Below are 14,349 nucleotides of genomic sequence, written 5' to 3' on the forward strand. Positions count from 1 at the left end.
AGCATTACCACGGGCCTGGGGAGCGTGCCTGGCCCAGCATTACCACGGGCCTGGGGAGCGTGCCTGGCCCAGCATTACCACGGGCCTGGGGAGCATGCCTGCCCCCAGCATTACCACGGGCCTGGGGAGCGTGCCTGGCCCCCGTATTGTTTAATCCAGGAACAGGGACTTACGGTGACTTTCGTTTTCCCTGCTCGGTATATAAAACGCCATCGCGATGGCCTTCTCTCCGTTGCCATCATCTCTCCTTTCCCCCTAACAACGGCTCATCTTATTTTACTCTCAAGATCTTTCCAGCTCTTTGTCCTGACGGCTCTCGTGACAACTGCTGCAGAAAGTCACGCCACGTGACAACAGTCGCCCCTCGAGACGCGGCGTGATCACGTCCCAATCACCCCCTGAGCATCGTTTCTGAGCGATGCCTCTCGGGCTTAAACATGTGGCCTGCGGCTGTCGGTGTGTAATATTTATGTTGGAGAAATCACTACAGTGATTTTTCCAACATTTTGCCTATTCGCTAAAATTTGTTAAAAATAACAGTGAATGAATAATAATAACCTTTTAATTTAATTATAAGCAAATGTTGTTTAAAAGCATGTTCGAGTTAACAGGGTGTGAACTTTCACATGACATAGGGACTGGAAATTCTTTCCTTTAAACCTCAAGTCTGTTAAATCGAGGTTCGCACCATCGCGGGTTCACTGTGCCTTCTTTTAAAACATTCCTTTTGACCAGCCTTGGTACGTAAGTGCCCCCTGACACTTGGTGAACAAGCCAGTGTGGTGAGAACGAATCATGTCAGTCACACGCTCTTAGGAGGCGTCTGTTCCTGCGGCTCCCGCGTGTTCCGGGAGTGGGGAGTCTGCACCCGCGTTGGCAGAAGGCCGGCCCTGCTTGGGGCGACACTGCTGAGGAACCTGAGGGAGGCGAGACCAGGCCTTCGGGGGGGCTGGTTCAGAGACTTAGCTTCCGTCGGCCGGGCCTCCACTCAGTGACGGGACAGAGCAGCAAAGCTTCCTAAGTACCGGCCTGTGTGCCGGCCACTTACCTCCCGTCTGCAGAGTCCACTGTGCTAACATCGCAACACTGCAGTCGGGGGCTTCAGTGCCACAGACATAAACACTGAAGAACCGTTGGGGTGAGACGCAGACTTGGTTGATCTGGAGGGATTTTTTTTTCCTTCCATTTCACAGAGGACATTTTTACCAAACAGTGACCAAATATCGGTAAAGGGGTTTACTCGCCCATGTGAACAGTCGTGAGATCCCCGGGAGGGAAGCTGTCAGTTAAAAAGGGCCCATAGGACAGGTCTGACTGTACAGGACCGGCCCCCCAGGAGGGAAAGGTGCCCCCATGAACGGATGTCCCGGTTAGGTGACAAACACCCGGAGCGGTACCTGAGCAAACCAGTGTTTTATTTTTACATCACAGTTTACAGTTCACCCGCCTGGCGGTCGCTGGTGTAGAAACCGTCGGTCTCCATACAATCCCCGTCAGGGCGTGTACCGTACGTTTCTTCGCGCCCCGTCTTAAGAGTAAGCGACATCACTCAAGCAATTACTTCCCTCAAAGGGCTCATTTTTCACATTCTTTCGGCAGCAAGCACCAAAATCAAAACCCCACAATCACAGAAGAAGGGTGGAAGCAGAATCTCGAATTTACCCCCACAAGACATACGGGAAAACAATTTTCATATCCCAGAGGCCGGCATTATTTGGCATAAAAACAACAGGGTGTCACGGTTGGCCACGGAATCGGGTGCCATTTAACACTGTTCAATAGTCTTCACTCTTTCTCCCGTCGTCTTAACGTGAAAGAACACTCTCCCGCGCGGCATGGTCTTGTCGGGGGTCCTTCCCGCGGTTGGTGGCGCCCTATGCGGGGGGCGCGGGGACCCCCCGCGGTCAGTCTTCTCTCTGAACCGGCAGGCGCTCTGGCGGGAGGACAGACTGCAGCTTCTGCCAGCGCTCCGGAGGCCACAGGATGTGTGTCGCGTGAGCGTGCAGAAGTCCCAGGGACACCTGACCCGTGAGAGAGACAGAAAACCAAGAAGAGGAGGTTACTGGGTGGGCATCGCCGCTCCTGTCTGGACAACAGAGCTCCCCCCAGCGGGTAAAGGTTAAAGGTGGGAAACGCCCCCGGGGCACTATGCGGGGTGCTTGGTGTGCGTAGACGCCTGTAGCCCCCACAACCGTTGGCGGTGGGCGCGGATAGCGTCTTCGTTTCGCGTTTGGGAAGACTAAGCACAGCCACCGGTGGAGGCGGGCCGCGGTGACCAGCTGTCCCGCCCCAGGGTCCGCGGCCTTAACGCCAGCCTCAGTAGCCCGCTCGCAGAGACTCCTGAAGCCCAACGATGGGTGACATCCCCAGAATTTTCTACAGGGCTCCCGGTATCTCAGAGAGACCCCGAAGTAAGTATATTTTGCAAAGAACATTGTCCCGCCTGCTGGGTGAGCGGCAGGAGTTAGATGGGAGAGGAGGTGGGATGCCTCCAAGGGGGTGCGCCGCTCACGGAGAAAGGTGGGAACCCGAAGAAAAGCCGGCGAGGCGGGATGGGGGGCTGTGGGGGGAGTCAAGTATGAAGATCACGGCAGATGACGAAAAATCCCCAGCAGCCGAGATGCACCAGGATGGGCGGGGAGGGAGCTTTTCTCAGAGGACCTCAGGCTGAGCCCCGGGAGGGAAGGAAGGAGCCCCTCGGGCGCTCACGGGGACATCACCTGTGGCGTCCAGAGGGGTGCGTGAGCCTGACTGAAGTGCAGCTGGGCCTGAGGTTATTGTGGTTGCTGTCAGGTGTTCTACTGATATTTGGAAGCTTATAACACACACTCGGGTCTCGGCGCATCTTTACTGAGCGCCAGCTCCAAAGCAGATAGGACATGTCCATTTTACTTTCAAATGTTTTTCCTAAGCGTCGGGGCTCCATGGAGATTAGCAAACAACACTTCTTCCATTGAAGTTATTCTACCTGCCAGCACACGCGTTCAAAAAATCACGTGGCCCAGACACTCAACGGAAAGAGTAAATGTCGAGGGAGAGACTCCAGAAAGATAACCAGAAACACTGTGGGTTTTTTTTTGTTATTTTAAAAAAAGAAAGCTTCACAACAACTTGAAATACAAACAGAATCAACCCAAAGGGTATACCAAGAAGCCCAGGGCCCAGTAAAAGGTTTCTTTAACTTATTAAAAAAAAAATCAAACCTATAGAAAACCTGAAAATGTGGTCCAGGAAATAACTCTTTTCACCGAAATTCGCGGGGTGTTCACATTTGGCCGCACGTGTTCCCCTCTCGTGTGCGTGTGAAGATGTGTTTGGTGAACATGCACTTCTTTCTGAACTGACCGAAAGTTGTTATCATGTGAAATTTACCCCTAAAGAAACCCTTCGACGTGTATCTCCTAAGAAGTAAGACTTCTTTCCTACGTGGATACAATGCATTCTGTGAAAGATATTTGATATTGATGTGGTATTTCTTAACGGAAGCCCCTGTTCAGATTTTTCCTATTGTCCCCATGTCTTCTGTAGCTATTTTATTTTTAAAATTCTTAAGGATCACAAATTGTATCCTCGTGGTCGGTATTTTGCTTCCGTTTACACTGAGTTCATTTCAGTCTGCAGTCCAGGCCAGCGGCCTTGTAAAATGCCCGAGAGCTCGAACCGCCCGACTTCCCCTCCTGGTAGATTCAAGCGAAATGTTCTTGGCAAGAAAGCTGCGTAGTCGACATTGTGGTCTTCCCGCCCTGGCACATCGGGGGCACTAAACTTCAGTGAGCCCCGGTATCCCGATGTAAAAGTTTCATCGCCCGATCAAGGTGATATTGGCCACATTTCTCCATCGTAAGCTAATCGTTTTTCCTTCTGTAGTTAGTAATTAATCTGCAGGACATTTTTTTCTATTACAATTGACGTCCAATATTGTTATCTTAGTTTCAGGTGTACAGCCCAGTGATTGGACGTGAATATGACTTACAGGGTGAGCCCCGGCTACGTCTAGTGCCCGTCTGACACCCCACGCGGTCATTACAATATCATTGACTATATTTAGGACGCTGTGCTTTACATCCCCTCACTGCTTATACCATAGGCAATCTGCATAATTGCCTGTTAGTTCTTAAACCCCTCCATCCCCCAAACCTCCCTCCCATCGGGCAACTATCAGCTTGTTCTCTGTGAGTCTGTCTGTTTTTGTTTAGTTTCCACCTATAAGTGAGATCATGTGGTATTTGTCTTTCTCTATCCGACTTATTTCACTCGGCCCAGTGCCCTCCAGGCCCGTCCGTGTGGTTGCAGACGGCAAGGCTTCCTTCTTGTTTATGGCTGAGTAGTGCCCATCGTGTGCAGGCATCACCCCTTTACCCACCCACTTGTCTATCGATGGGCACGAAGGCTGTTCCCGTATCTTGGCGACTGTAAATAATGCTGCAGTGGACACGGGGGTGCATGCAGCTCCTTGAATGAGCGTCTGGATGTCTTTGTAGAAATACCCAGAAGGAGAATTGCTGGGTCACACGGCGGTTCCACATCTAATTTTTCGAGGACCCCCCGCACTGTTTTCCACAGCGGCCGCACCCGTCTGCGTTCCCACTGGCGGCGCACAGGCTCCCTTTCCCCGCACCCTCGCCGGCACCTGTCGTTTGTTGACCTGTGGATGGAGCCACTCTGACGGGTGAGGCGCTAGCTCTCTGTGGTTTTGATCTGCATCTCCGATGATTAGCGACGTTGAGCATCTGTCCGTGTGTCTCTTGTCCACCTGTGTGTCCTCTGTTCAGGTCCTCTGCCCATTTTTCAGCTGGGTTGTTCCTTTTTGGTGTTAAGCTGTATGAGTCCCTCCTATATTCTGGATATTAACCCCTTACTGGACGCATCGTTGGTGAACACCTTCTCCCATTCAGTAGGCTGTCTTTCTGTTTTGTTGATGGTTTCCTTTGCTGGGCAAACCCTTTTTACTTTGATGTGGTCCCGTTTATTTTTCCCTTTGTTTCCCTTGTCTGAGGAAACATCCCAAAAGATATTGCTAAGAGCAAAGCCAAAGCGCGTATTGCCTTTCTTTTTTTTTTTCTTCTAGGAGTTTTAGGGTTTCTGGTTGTTACACTTAAGTTGTTAATCCGTTTTGAGTTTAATTTTGTATATCGTGTAAGAAAACGGCCTAGTTTGACATTTTTACATGCATCTGTCCAGTTTTTCCACTGCCATTCATTTAAGAGACTTTTTGCTTATTATAGAGAAATCCAAGATATTTGGGTCCATTAGCAAACATGCCATGTGTCACATTTTTAAAAATTCTCTAAGGAGTATGGTGGGAAACCTGCCAGTCTAAATTCTGGTTTAACAGGCAGTTCAAAGCTGCTTCCTTCTTAATTTCCACTAGAAATTAAGGTGTTTTGTAAGGTTAATAATTCTAATCCCTGCTGGCAGCAAAAGGTGCTGCAGACGTCGCTCTCCTGGCACCCCCCTGCCAGGTTTGCCTCCAGAACCCTCTCCCCATATTCCTTGCCCTCCGCTGGACTTCAAAACAGAGCCAATGCGACAGGGCCACACAATTAAATACTTTGCATTGAAAAAGTAAAACCATGTGCTTGACAGGAGATTCAAAGTGAGATTCTTTGAGAGGCCTCAGCGCGGGACGCGTGTTCCTTCATCACCAACGGTTTTCGCTTTAATCATTTCAGAGCCCTTCTCCCGTCCGCACCTTCGCTTTAATCAGAATGCGTCTCCGGGTCACGCGGCGGCCTGCTCGTGATTTTCTCTAGACGGCTGCAGAGCCATGAATAATCATGCCGCTCCCGCCCCGGACACCTTCAGGAAGTGGTTAGTTCGACATTTTATGCAAAAGTAGATACAAAGCAGGCCCTCCAGGGGCATCTGCTGCTAATTCTCATGAATTAATTTCCCAGGATTAATGTTTATGCACCAGTCTTTGTGCCACATAATCAAATCCCCGGGGGCTGAAGTGGCCTAAACTGCTTATTTGGCAGCTTGATTTCAGTAGGTGATGAAACCCCTTGAGCATCATTTGGATGGTTAGCAACTCCCAGGGCCCACAGTCAGCCACGTGGAGGGATGACAGTCCTGACCGAGGTCTCCTCGTTTACCTGTGTTCTTCCCAGTCTCGTGTCCCGCCTGCCAGTGTCATGCAGCGGATAAAACAGCTCATGTACATACATGAGGACAGAGGTGTGAAGGCCTTGAGTGTCGTCTGGCATGACTTTATACCAGATTTGGGCCACCTGGGCGGCAGCCACTGCGACAGAGGGGACTGCCATGGGTAGGAGGGGATTTGGGACAAGGCGACCCATAGCCACTGCCACCCTGCTGCTGGGCGGACAGGGCCACTCCTCTGTCCTCGTCACCTTTGTGCGCGGGTGGTTGTCTGGCACCCAGTCTCTGCCGCGTCCCATCCCTCTGTGATTCCTTCTTTCAAAGAGGAAGTGGGAGGTTTACAGAACAGCCCGCCTGGGACAGAAGAAGATCCATAAAAGCGACAACTCCCAGGGGCGGGGCGGTCGCTGGGGAGAGCGCCAGCCTGGGCCCTGGGCACGCTTTCTCCTTCGCGGTGGCTCCCAGAGAGAGAACGGCGCTCCCAGGGGGGCGGGAATGTCCTAGATCTTAAGGGAAGCTGAGCTCTTCTCTGATTAGATGTCTACAAGCTATTTTTCACATCGGTCTACCCCAGGACACCCTAAGCATCAGCGTGGACAACGCCCCCTGCAGCAGGATGCCCCCAGAAGGCAGAAGCACAATTCAACTTGCTGGCAAGGAGCTGAACACTGCTCTGTAAGACTCGGAAGAGACTGAGGCCGCGCAGGCTCGAGTGGCAGCGAGCGTTCTGACGAAAGCCCGAGATAAGCACTCGGGTTACCTGGAGGCGGGCAGATGGGCTGCCCCGAAGTGATCTGCTGTAAACATCAGCCTTTCAGCTGTGCTTGGCTTACAGGAGCCCTGTGTTGTGTGTGGCTGGGGGGACTTCCGGCCCTGCGCTCTGGCTGTGTCTGCAGGGTGCGGAGGGTGGGCCTTGGTGGGCCTTGGTCTCCCCCCGGGGCCTGTCAGTGGTCAGGGCTGTGGTGGCAGCTCTTCCGTGTCTATCAGAGCTCCCCAAACTCCAAAGAGTTGTGTCGATAAGGAAGGTCGCCCCAGGCACCAGGAGGTCACCAGTTCGATTCCGGGTCAGGGCTCAGGCCGGGGTTGCAGGCTCGATCCCCAGTCGGGGGCCGGCAGGAGGCGGCCAGTTGATGTTTCTGTCATCAGTATTTCTATCTTTCTCTCCCTCTCCTTTCCTCTTTCTCTAAAGTCAATACATACTTTTTTTAAGTCACTGAAAGAGGGGTCTGACCGTAGCAGAGCTGGTTGCTCTGGAAGAACCACCTACCAGGTGCGCGAAGTGTCAGAGGCGGACACACGGGGAAGCAGGGTCTTCCTCGCCGTTGAAATCCTTGGAGGCGTGGGCACGCACCTGTGGGATCGCCAGTCTCTTCTGTGTTTAAATATTCCAAAATTATTGTTTTTAATAAGTTTACAACCTACTGAAAAGGCAACAGAGCGGATGTGACACACGGATTTGTTCGAAAGCTCTAGAACCAGCAACGAACAGTCCGGCACTCGGGAAACCGCGTGGGGAGCCAGGCTCGGAGGACAAACAGTGCGTCGTCCTTGGCAATTCCTCACTTCTCTCAGTCTTACTGGTCTCCCTGCGACAATGGGGATGCAGCCTCAACCCTTCCAAGCGGCGCAGGAAGGGGAGGGTGTGGGGCGTGCAGAGGTCTGGCCCGGAGGCCCCCGCACGCTAACCGCGGGACGTCGGGATGGGGAGGGGCAGTTACAACGCAGTACTAACCAGAGGTAAGAAAGCGGGGTGCTGAGGACGGCCGCGTTCCCCTGTATCCCACCGTTCACTGTCCGGGTAGGAGCTGCGCCTTTGAGAAAAGCTGTGCTGGGTTAGCTTGTGATCTTTAAGTATAAAAATGGTTGCAAGAAATCTTGTTCCAATAAATGTCCTTCCTAGGGACTCCATGTACAATAGCAATAAAACACGGTTGCCGTTATGTTTCGCTTTTTCCCACAGAGCTGAAGTTGGAAGGAGCTTTCCTACGTACCCGGCGAGCTCAATAAAAGCAAAATCCTTCGGATTAAGGTATCATCCCGGAGAGGCCTCCGCCTCCCGCAGAGGCGCCTGCAGGGACCAGCCAAGGGGGGGCGGCTGCTGTAAGTTACTTGCAGGACAGATCTCAAAGAAACCGCTTTTAGGTGAATGGGCAAAGCTTTCTTGACTCTCCTGCCAGCTCTTCAGTGCCAGTTCAGAGGTCCATGCGGAGAACACATTTCCTTAGCGGAATAACCGCGTCACGGAGGGCGCCGGTTTCCGACCATTGCCTCACCCCCTAACCCCGCTGGCTTGTTTCACTGTGGGACAGAATCGTGTTTTTAAAGGCCAGCGTTTCTGGGGACCTGTCTGCTGTCCCATCGCCCGCCGATCACTCCCTGCAGGAAGCTCCACCCCAGCAGGGACAAGACCTGGCTTCTCTCCTTAAAGTTTGCCGGTGTCACCAGCACCTGTTCCCCGGTTACTCTTCTCTGCCTTTGTCGCCTCCCTACGGGCCCACAGGCCGTCCTTGGCGCGCCCGCTTAAACGGCACTGCCTGCCTGGGACGGTCCCCACTTCCTTTGGGCATATTACCCTTTTGTACATGCTACTGGATTCAATCTGCTCATGTTTCCTTTCTTCTTCTAAATGTGTTTTTATTGATTTCAGAGAGAGGAAGGGAGAGGGAGAGAGAGAGAGAGAAACATCAAGGATGAGAGTCATGGACCGGCTGCCTCCCCCACGCCCCCGACTGGGGATCGAGCCTAAAACCCGGGCCTGTGCCCTGACCGGGAATTGAACCCTGACCTCCTGGTTCATAGGCCGACACTCAACCGCTGAGCCACACTGGCCGGGCTGCTAATATTTTCAGAAGGGTTTTTGTGTCTGTGTTTACAGGAACACTGACTTATAGTTGTGTTTCCTTGTAACGCCCTTGTTTAGTTTTGATACCAAGTAATTCTTGTCTCCTCGGATGAGTCAAGAAGTGTTCCTCCACCCCCTCCTCTTCATGGAGTGTTGTATTTAAAAATAAAAAAGTGCAGAATTCAGAGTATACCAGTATAATTTCTGCTTCTCTCCCCCACACATCCATCGCCCAGAGAGAGTTCCTTTTACTTATGTGTTTCAAAACCTCAGTGTGTAGCTCATTCATATTTTAAAATAGATCAATATACAAAATCAGTTGGCCTTGTAGAAATCATGTAGTGGAAGTATGAGCTATGAGAAGCAATGGGGAGCAAAAAAAAAAAAAATCAAAATATAAAAAACAATATTGTGCTCAGAAAATAAAAATTTGGATGTTTTCAAATGAGTCTTTGCGTGGTGAAGGCTACTGCTAATATGACTGTGTTTCAAAATAAAACACACGATATAGTGAAAAATCAAACTGAATTCTAATTATATAGAAAAGGGTAGTTTTCTAATCACTCCTCAGCCCTAAAAGGTTGTTTTGGCTTTTTTTTCCCCCCTTAGAAAGGTTTTAAGAGTAACTTCCTCAAATTCTTAATATTCCCAATTGGTTTTTATAATTTCTAAAGAAAAGACTCAAAGCAACGTTATTAGTTAAATATGTATCGTGGGGAAATCACCAATTTAATGTGTTAGTAACAACCTTAAAATTGCTGAATAGCAACATACTTCGGGTTGAATAATTACCCCCAGGAATATCCCTCCTTCCTAACGTTCCCAAGTTTTTCTGACCGCATTATCACACCTATTAAGCCGTGCAATTTTTCAATGCAATGTGTGGCTATAAACTATTCTCAGTAATATTTATAGTCCTCTTGTCCCAACGGCGTAGAGCCTCTCCCCCAACCACCCTGGCAGGTGCGTTCAGCACCACGGGGAGCTGCCCCCGCAACCAGGTGACCTCCCGGGGCATCCGATCCCACAGTCATAGACTATCAGCTTTGTTTGCCCCGGTTCTGTGCGGTAAATGCCAACATCCCCACGTAACCCCTTTTTACTTGGGTTTGCTAGACTGAGAACAAATTGCCTTTTTCAGGGAAGAAAAAAGAAAGTAGGGCTCTCAGGAAAAGTAAACTCTGACGTCTCTTGGGGGGAAAAAGTAAAGCACCGGTGAGACTCATCTTTGAGTTAATTAACCAGTTTGGGGGGTTATTGAGATTCTCCTGTTTGTCGACCACTGTTCCTCTGCCCTGCATTTTACGCTTGGCTACTTACCACTGTTTGCCCTGATTCCACGGCAGATGCCAAACCTGAGAAAAACTCTCCGGTAAAGCATTTGCTTAGAAGACCAGATAAATGTCTTCTTGTTGGGAAAAAAAAAAAAAGTTAATCTATTGATAAGTAGTCAGTGGTCATTTTTATATGCTGGTTGTCCCCCCAAAAATGTATACACATGTTGAATGATTATAAAGTCAGTGTTTATTAACATTTTCAAAATTTAAAACAAAATTGAGTTGTTAGATTGTGTATACATTTTTGGGGGGACACCCTATATAATCAGCTCATTATTTTTAGTCCCATCAGAAATAACCATAGAGAACTACAGGGAGATTGCCCCCCTGACACACACACACATTTTCTGCTCCTTTTCAGCAGGCATCCCGAGGGATTCAGTGAGGGAGGAATTTATAGCTACTGGCTGAAGAGTTTTAAATGATCTGTAAATATCTCCAGCCGTGCTGGTCCCTTCCCAAGGGTAATCAAGAGTTGGCCAGAACACCTCCAACACCCCATCAAACATTATTTTCAACGGCTGGGTTGAAGGAATGAGACTGTTCAATGGCTTCTCATAAGGTTTTAGGTGAACAGAAATTAAATGGCCGATAATATCTTAGACCAAAAAAAATAATAGTAACGATGGTGGTAGTAACTGAAACAGGAAACCCGGAATGAGAAGATTTAGAAATGTGGAAGAAAGGTCCCGGGAGGTGTCCGGGGTGAAGGCGTATCCGAGCGTCATCAGCACGTGAGGGAGACATGTTGTTGAAGATCTGGGTACGTCTGTCTACGAGGCCACTTGGAATGAAAGGGGAGGCAGCAGACGGGATCCTCTTTCTGAGTAAACAAGAAAGGCACTGTCTAAATTGTAAAGTACGCCGAGTGTAAGATCTCAAAGGGCAGGCCCCGGATGTATCCACGGCACCCATGACCCTACCTGGAACGCCGCCGGCAAACATTTGTTAAGCGAGTGAACAGAATGACCAAATGAGCCCAGGAATGCTCTGAAAACCCAAAGCATGGAGCCTTTCACGGGGGCCATTTACAGGCATTAACAGGTGGATCTGCGATTCCAAAGTCATCAAAAGGCCTTATCGAGATCAAGCTCTGTGGAGTCTGGGCGGTCGGACCCCAGTCGGGATGCATCGAGGGGCCAGCGAGTGAGACATTGAACGCTGTTTTCTCTTTCAGAAGGACCGGCTGGGAAGAGCAGGGATTAATAAGTAAAAGTGGAGACGGAAACATCACTGAGAACTTTTCTCGTAAAAGAGAACCCCCAGGTTCCTGGCGGCCTGGAAGCAAAGTGCCAGGATGGGGACAACAGGAGAGCCTGGGACTCGCGACAAAGTGGCCCGAGTGCCTCTGACTCGGCCCCGATGTTACGCAGACGGGTCCGCACAGCAGCGAGCGGGCGTGAAGGTGACATTCAGAGGGCACACTGTCGGCAGCAGGTACTGGAAGGTGATAAAAACCAAGGTTTTCTTCCACTAATTTTAATGACGCCTATAATACACAACCAAGCGTCCCAGGGAACGAATCAGGAATTCTTTGTTTAAATAGGTCATGTAAAAGCTGTAGGGTTTTCACAAATGAAGTCATCGTGCTCTGGGGGGAAAAAAGAAAAATCCAGCTTCTCAAATGTATCCGAACATTTTTCTGCTCTGCAATTGTACAAACTGACAGGAGGTTCTTTTAAGTCGGGGTGTTTATAAGCATAACCTCCGTGCGTGCCGGTAAAACAGAAGACGCTTTCTTCTGCTCAGATGCCTTTGAAGGGAAGATCAAAGAGGCAGGATATCATTTGCATTGTCAAACGACCTTGGTCTGCGATCGTCGCAGAAAACAAACAGCTTTCCGTGAGCGGAGGCCGTCAATCTGGCCACATTGCGGCAACGCGCGCTCACCTCAGGCTCCGCGCGCGGCTCTGAAACGCGGGCGCGGGCGCGGCCCTGCCAGCCACTGCCCGCTGCTCCACGGCCTTTCCGAACCTCTAGCCCAAATGCCACCTAAATCAAATCGGAGATGAAATCTTTTTTGGCTTAAACCGATTCAATATGTTCTTGCTTCTGACGGCCGTGAGACCCGAGAGTTCCCTTCCACCTCCGTGTCTAACGTCTAACAATCGGAATTTCGGGTGACCCGATGGAAGCCAACTGAAACGCCGGGGCGCTCGTGATGTCTGGGAAATCGGCCGAGCGGGGCGCGAGCAGGTAGGTCATCGGCACTGGATGAAACGCGGGGGAGTCGGAGCAAGGAGCCATCACGAAGGAGCCAAAAGCGGTAAACGGGAACAAGATTTTAGGAGCTACCCGAACCGGGACGAAGGCGTGGCCGTCAACAACATGATAGAGGGGCTCTGTTTTATTCCAGAAAGTGAGCTCAGGATACAGAGTCAGAGCCCCGGCTGAGTCTGGTAATTCTAACAAACACCTACGTAGAAAGCGATCGCCCTTCTGGGCAGTTGTAACAATCGGTAAGAGGTTGGAAGGGGTGGGCTGTGGCAGAAACGGGGACAAGTCACGGCGCAGTCGGCCCCCGGGGGGATGCGGTCCTAACTGCTTGCGGCTTTATAAGTAAAAATGGCTGTGTCAGTGTTATCTGAAAATAATTTAATGCCACAGGATGATTCATTCACATGCACTAACTCGACTGACATTTGGGAAAATAAGGCGTCACCTGGTTCTGGCTCTGATCCTAATGGCTGAGAACCTGACACTGGCTGCTACCAGGGTGCGGGGCCGGGGCGCGGCCCGTCTGTGCTCGCGCGAGCTCTCCTGTACTCGCGGCAACGCGACTTGGGAACCTCGGTACTTATGCTGCATACCTATGAAATCTTCTAAGTGCATTCTCTCTTTTAAAAAAAAAAGTGTTTTTCTTGACTTCAGAGAGAGGAAGGGAGAGGGAGAGGAACATCAATGATGAGAGAGAGTCATTGACCGGCTGCCTCCTGCTTGCCCCCTAACTGGGGATGGAGCCCGCAACCCGGGCCTGTGCCCTGACCGGGAATCGAGCGTGGCCACCCGGTTCGTGGGTTGATGCTCAACCGCTGAGCCACACTGGCTGAGCTAAGTGCATTCTCTTAACGGCCATGACTGCTACTTCAAAATAGCAAGGAAATCGTTTTGGATTCTTGCCACCCTGTTTTTCTAGAATAGGTGAAATGTAAAAAGGAATTTTCACTCACAGGTTCCTAAAAACACAGAGTTCTCCTCTGTGGCTCCGGATTGGTGGCAACTGTAGAACCAAGTGATGCTATGGGGGAGCCTAACCCTCCCCCCTGCTCTCAGCTGCCCACGCGTCCCCCAGTCCCCAACAAGGCTGAGACACAATATGTAAGAACAGTGTTTGTTATACAAAACCAGCTTCAGGAGGGTTTCTCCCGATTCCCTCCAATGGGGCCACGGCCCTACATCCCTCCTGAATCTAGTGACGTCCCTGAGCAGCAGCAGATGCTGGTCAGGTGTGTGGACTTGGGCATCAGGCAGACTCGGACCCAGCGTGGACCCGCTGAAAGGGATGGGCACCCTCTCTGTGCGAGACCAACCTTGGCAAACATTTCCCCTCCCAAAGCCTCGGGCTGCTTACAGTGGCCACGAGGACCGCATGAAACCCTGCCCGTGGGGTGCCCGGGCAGTTACCCGGCAGGGATTAAGTGTTCAATGAAGGGCGGCCGCTTTTATTATCATTGTTGCTGGTATTATTACTTTCTTGCAATTTTCCCTTGCAAATAGTTTACCTCATGAAAAAATCCACAATAACCACCAACAGTTATAGGAAATAAAGATCTCTTAAGCTTTTTTTTTCTTCCTTACTAATTTTCAGGGGGACTGATACCAGGAAATGAGGTTTTCTGGTGAATATAAATTCTAGTTAAAAATGAGTCGTCATCTGTTACGGATTGAATTGCTTTCTCCCAGGATTCATATGCTGAGGTCCTAACCCAGTGCCTCAGAATGGGTCTTTAGGGTCTTTCAAGAGGCAACGACATTAAAGTGAGGCCCTCTGGGGGGCACTAATGCAATCTGACCGGTGCCCAGCAGTGCGATGTTAACCTCGACTGGCGTCTTTGACCTACGGCAGCG

At 50.5% G+C, this 14,349-nt stretch overlaps 1 protein-coding gene across 1 annotated transcript in view; it reads right to left on the bottom strand.

Annotated features, from left to right (window-relative positions):
• Positions 1–1,412: 1,412 nt before the first annotated feature.
• The window catches only part of IMMP2L (inner mitochondrial membrane peptidase subunit 2), a 375,089-nt gene continuing 362,152 nt past the window's right edge, over positions 1,413–14,349 (bottom strand). Inside the window, exon 5 of the mRNA XM_087821441.1 lies at positions 1,413–2,021. Coding sequence (XP_087677567.1) covers positions 1,905–2,021 — 117 coding nt within the window. The 3' untranslated portion in view covers positions 1,413–1,904. The remainder of the gene's footprint in view (positions 2,022–14,349) is intronic.

The sequence above is a fragment of the Miniopterus natalensis genome, chromosome 10 (assembly GCF_054644295.1).
Source record: "Miniopterus natalensis isolate mMinNat1 chromosome 10, mMinNat1.hap1, whole genome shotgun sequence".
Classification (NCBI taxonomy): domain Eukaryota; kingdom Metazoa; phylum Chordata; class Mammalia; order Chiroptera; family Miniopteridae; genus Miniopterus; species Miniopterus natalensis.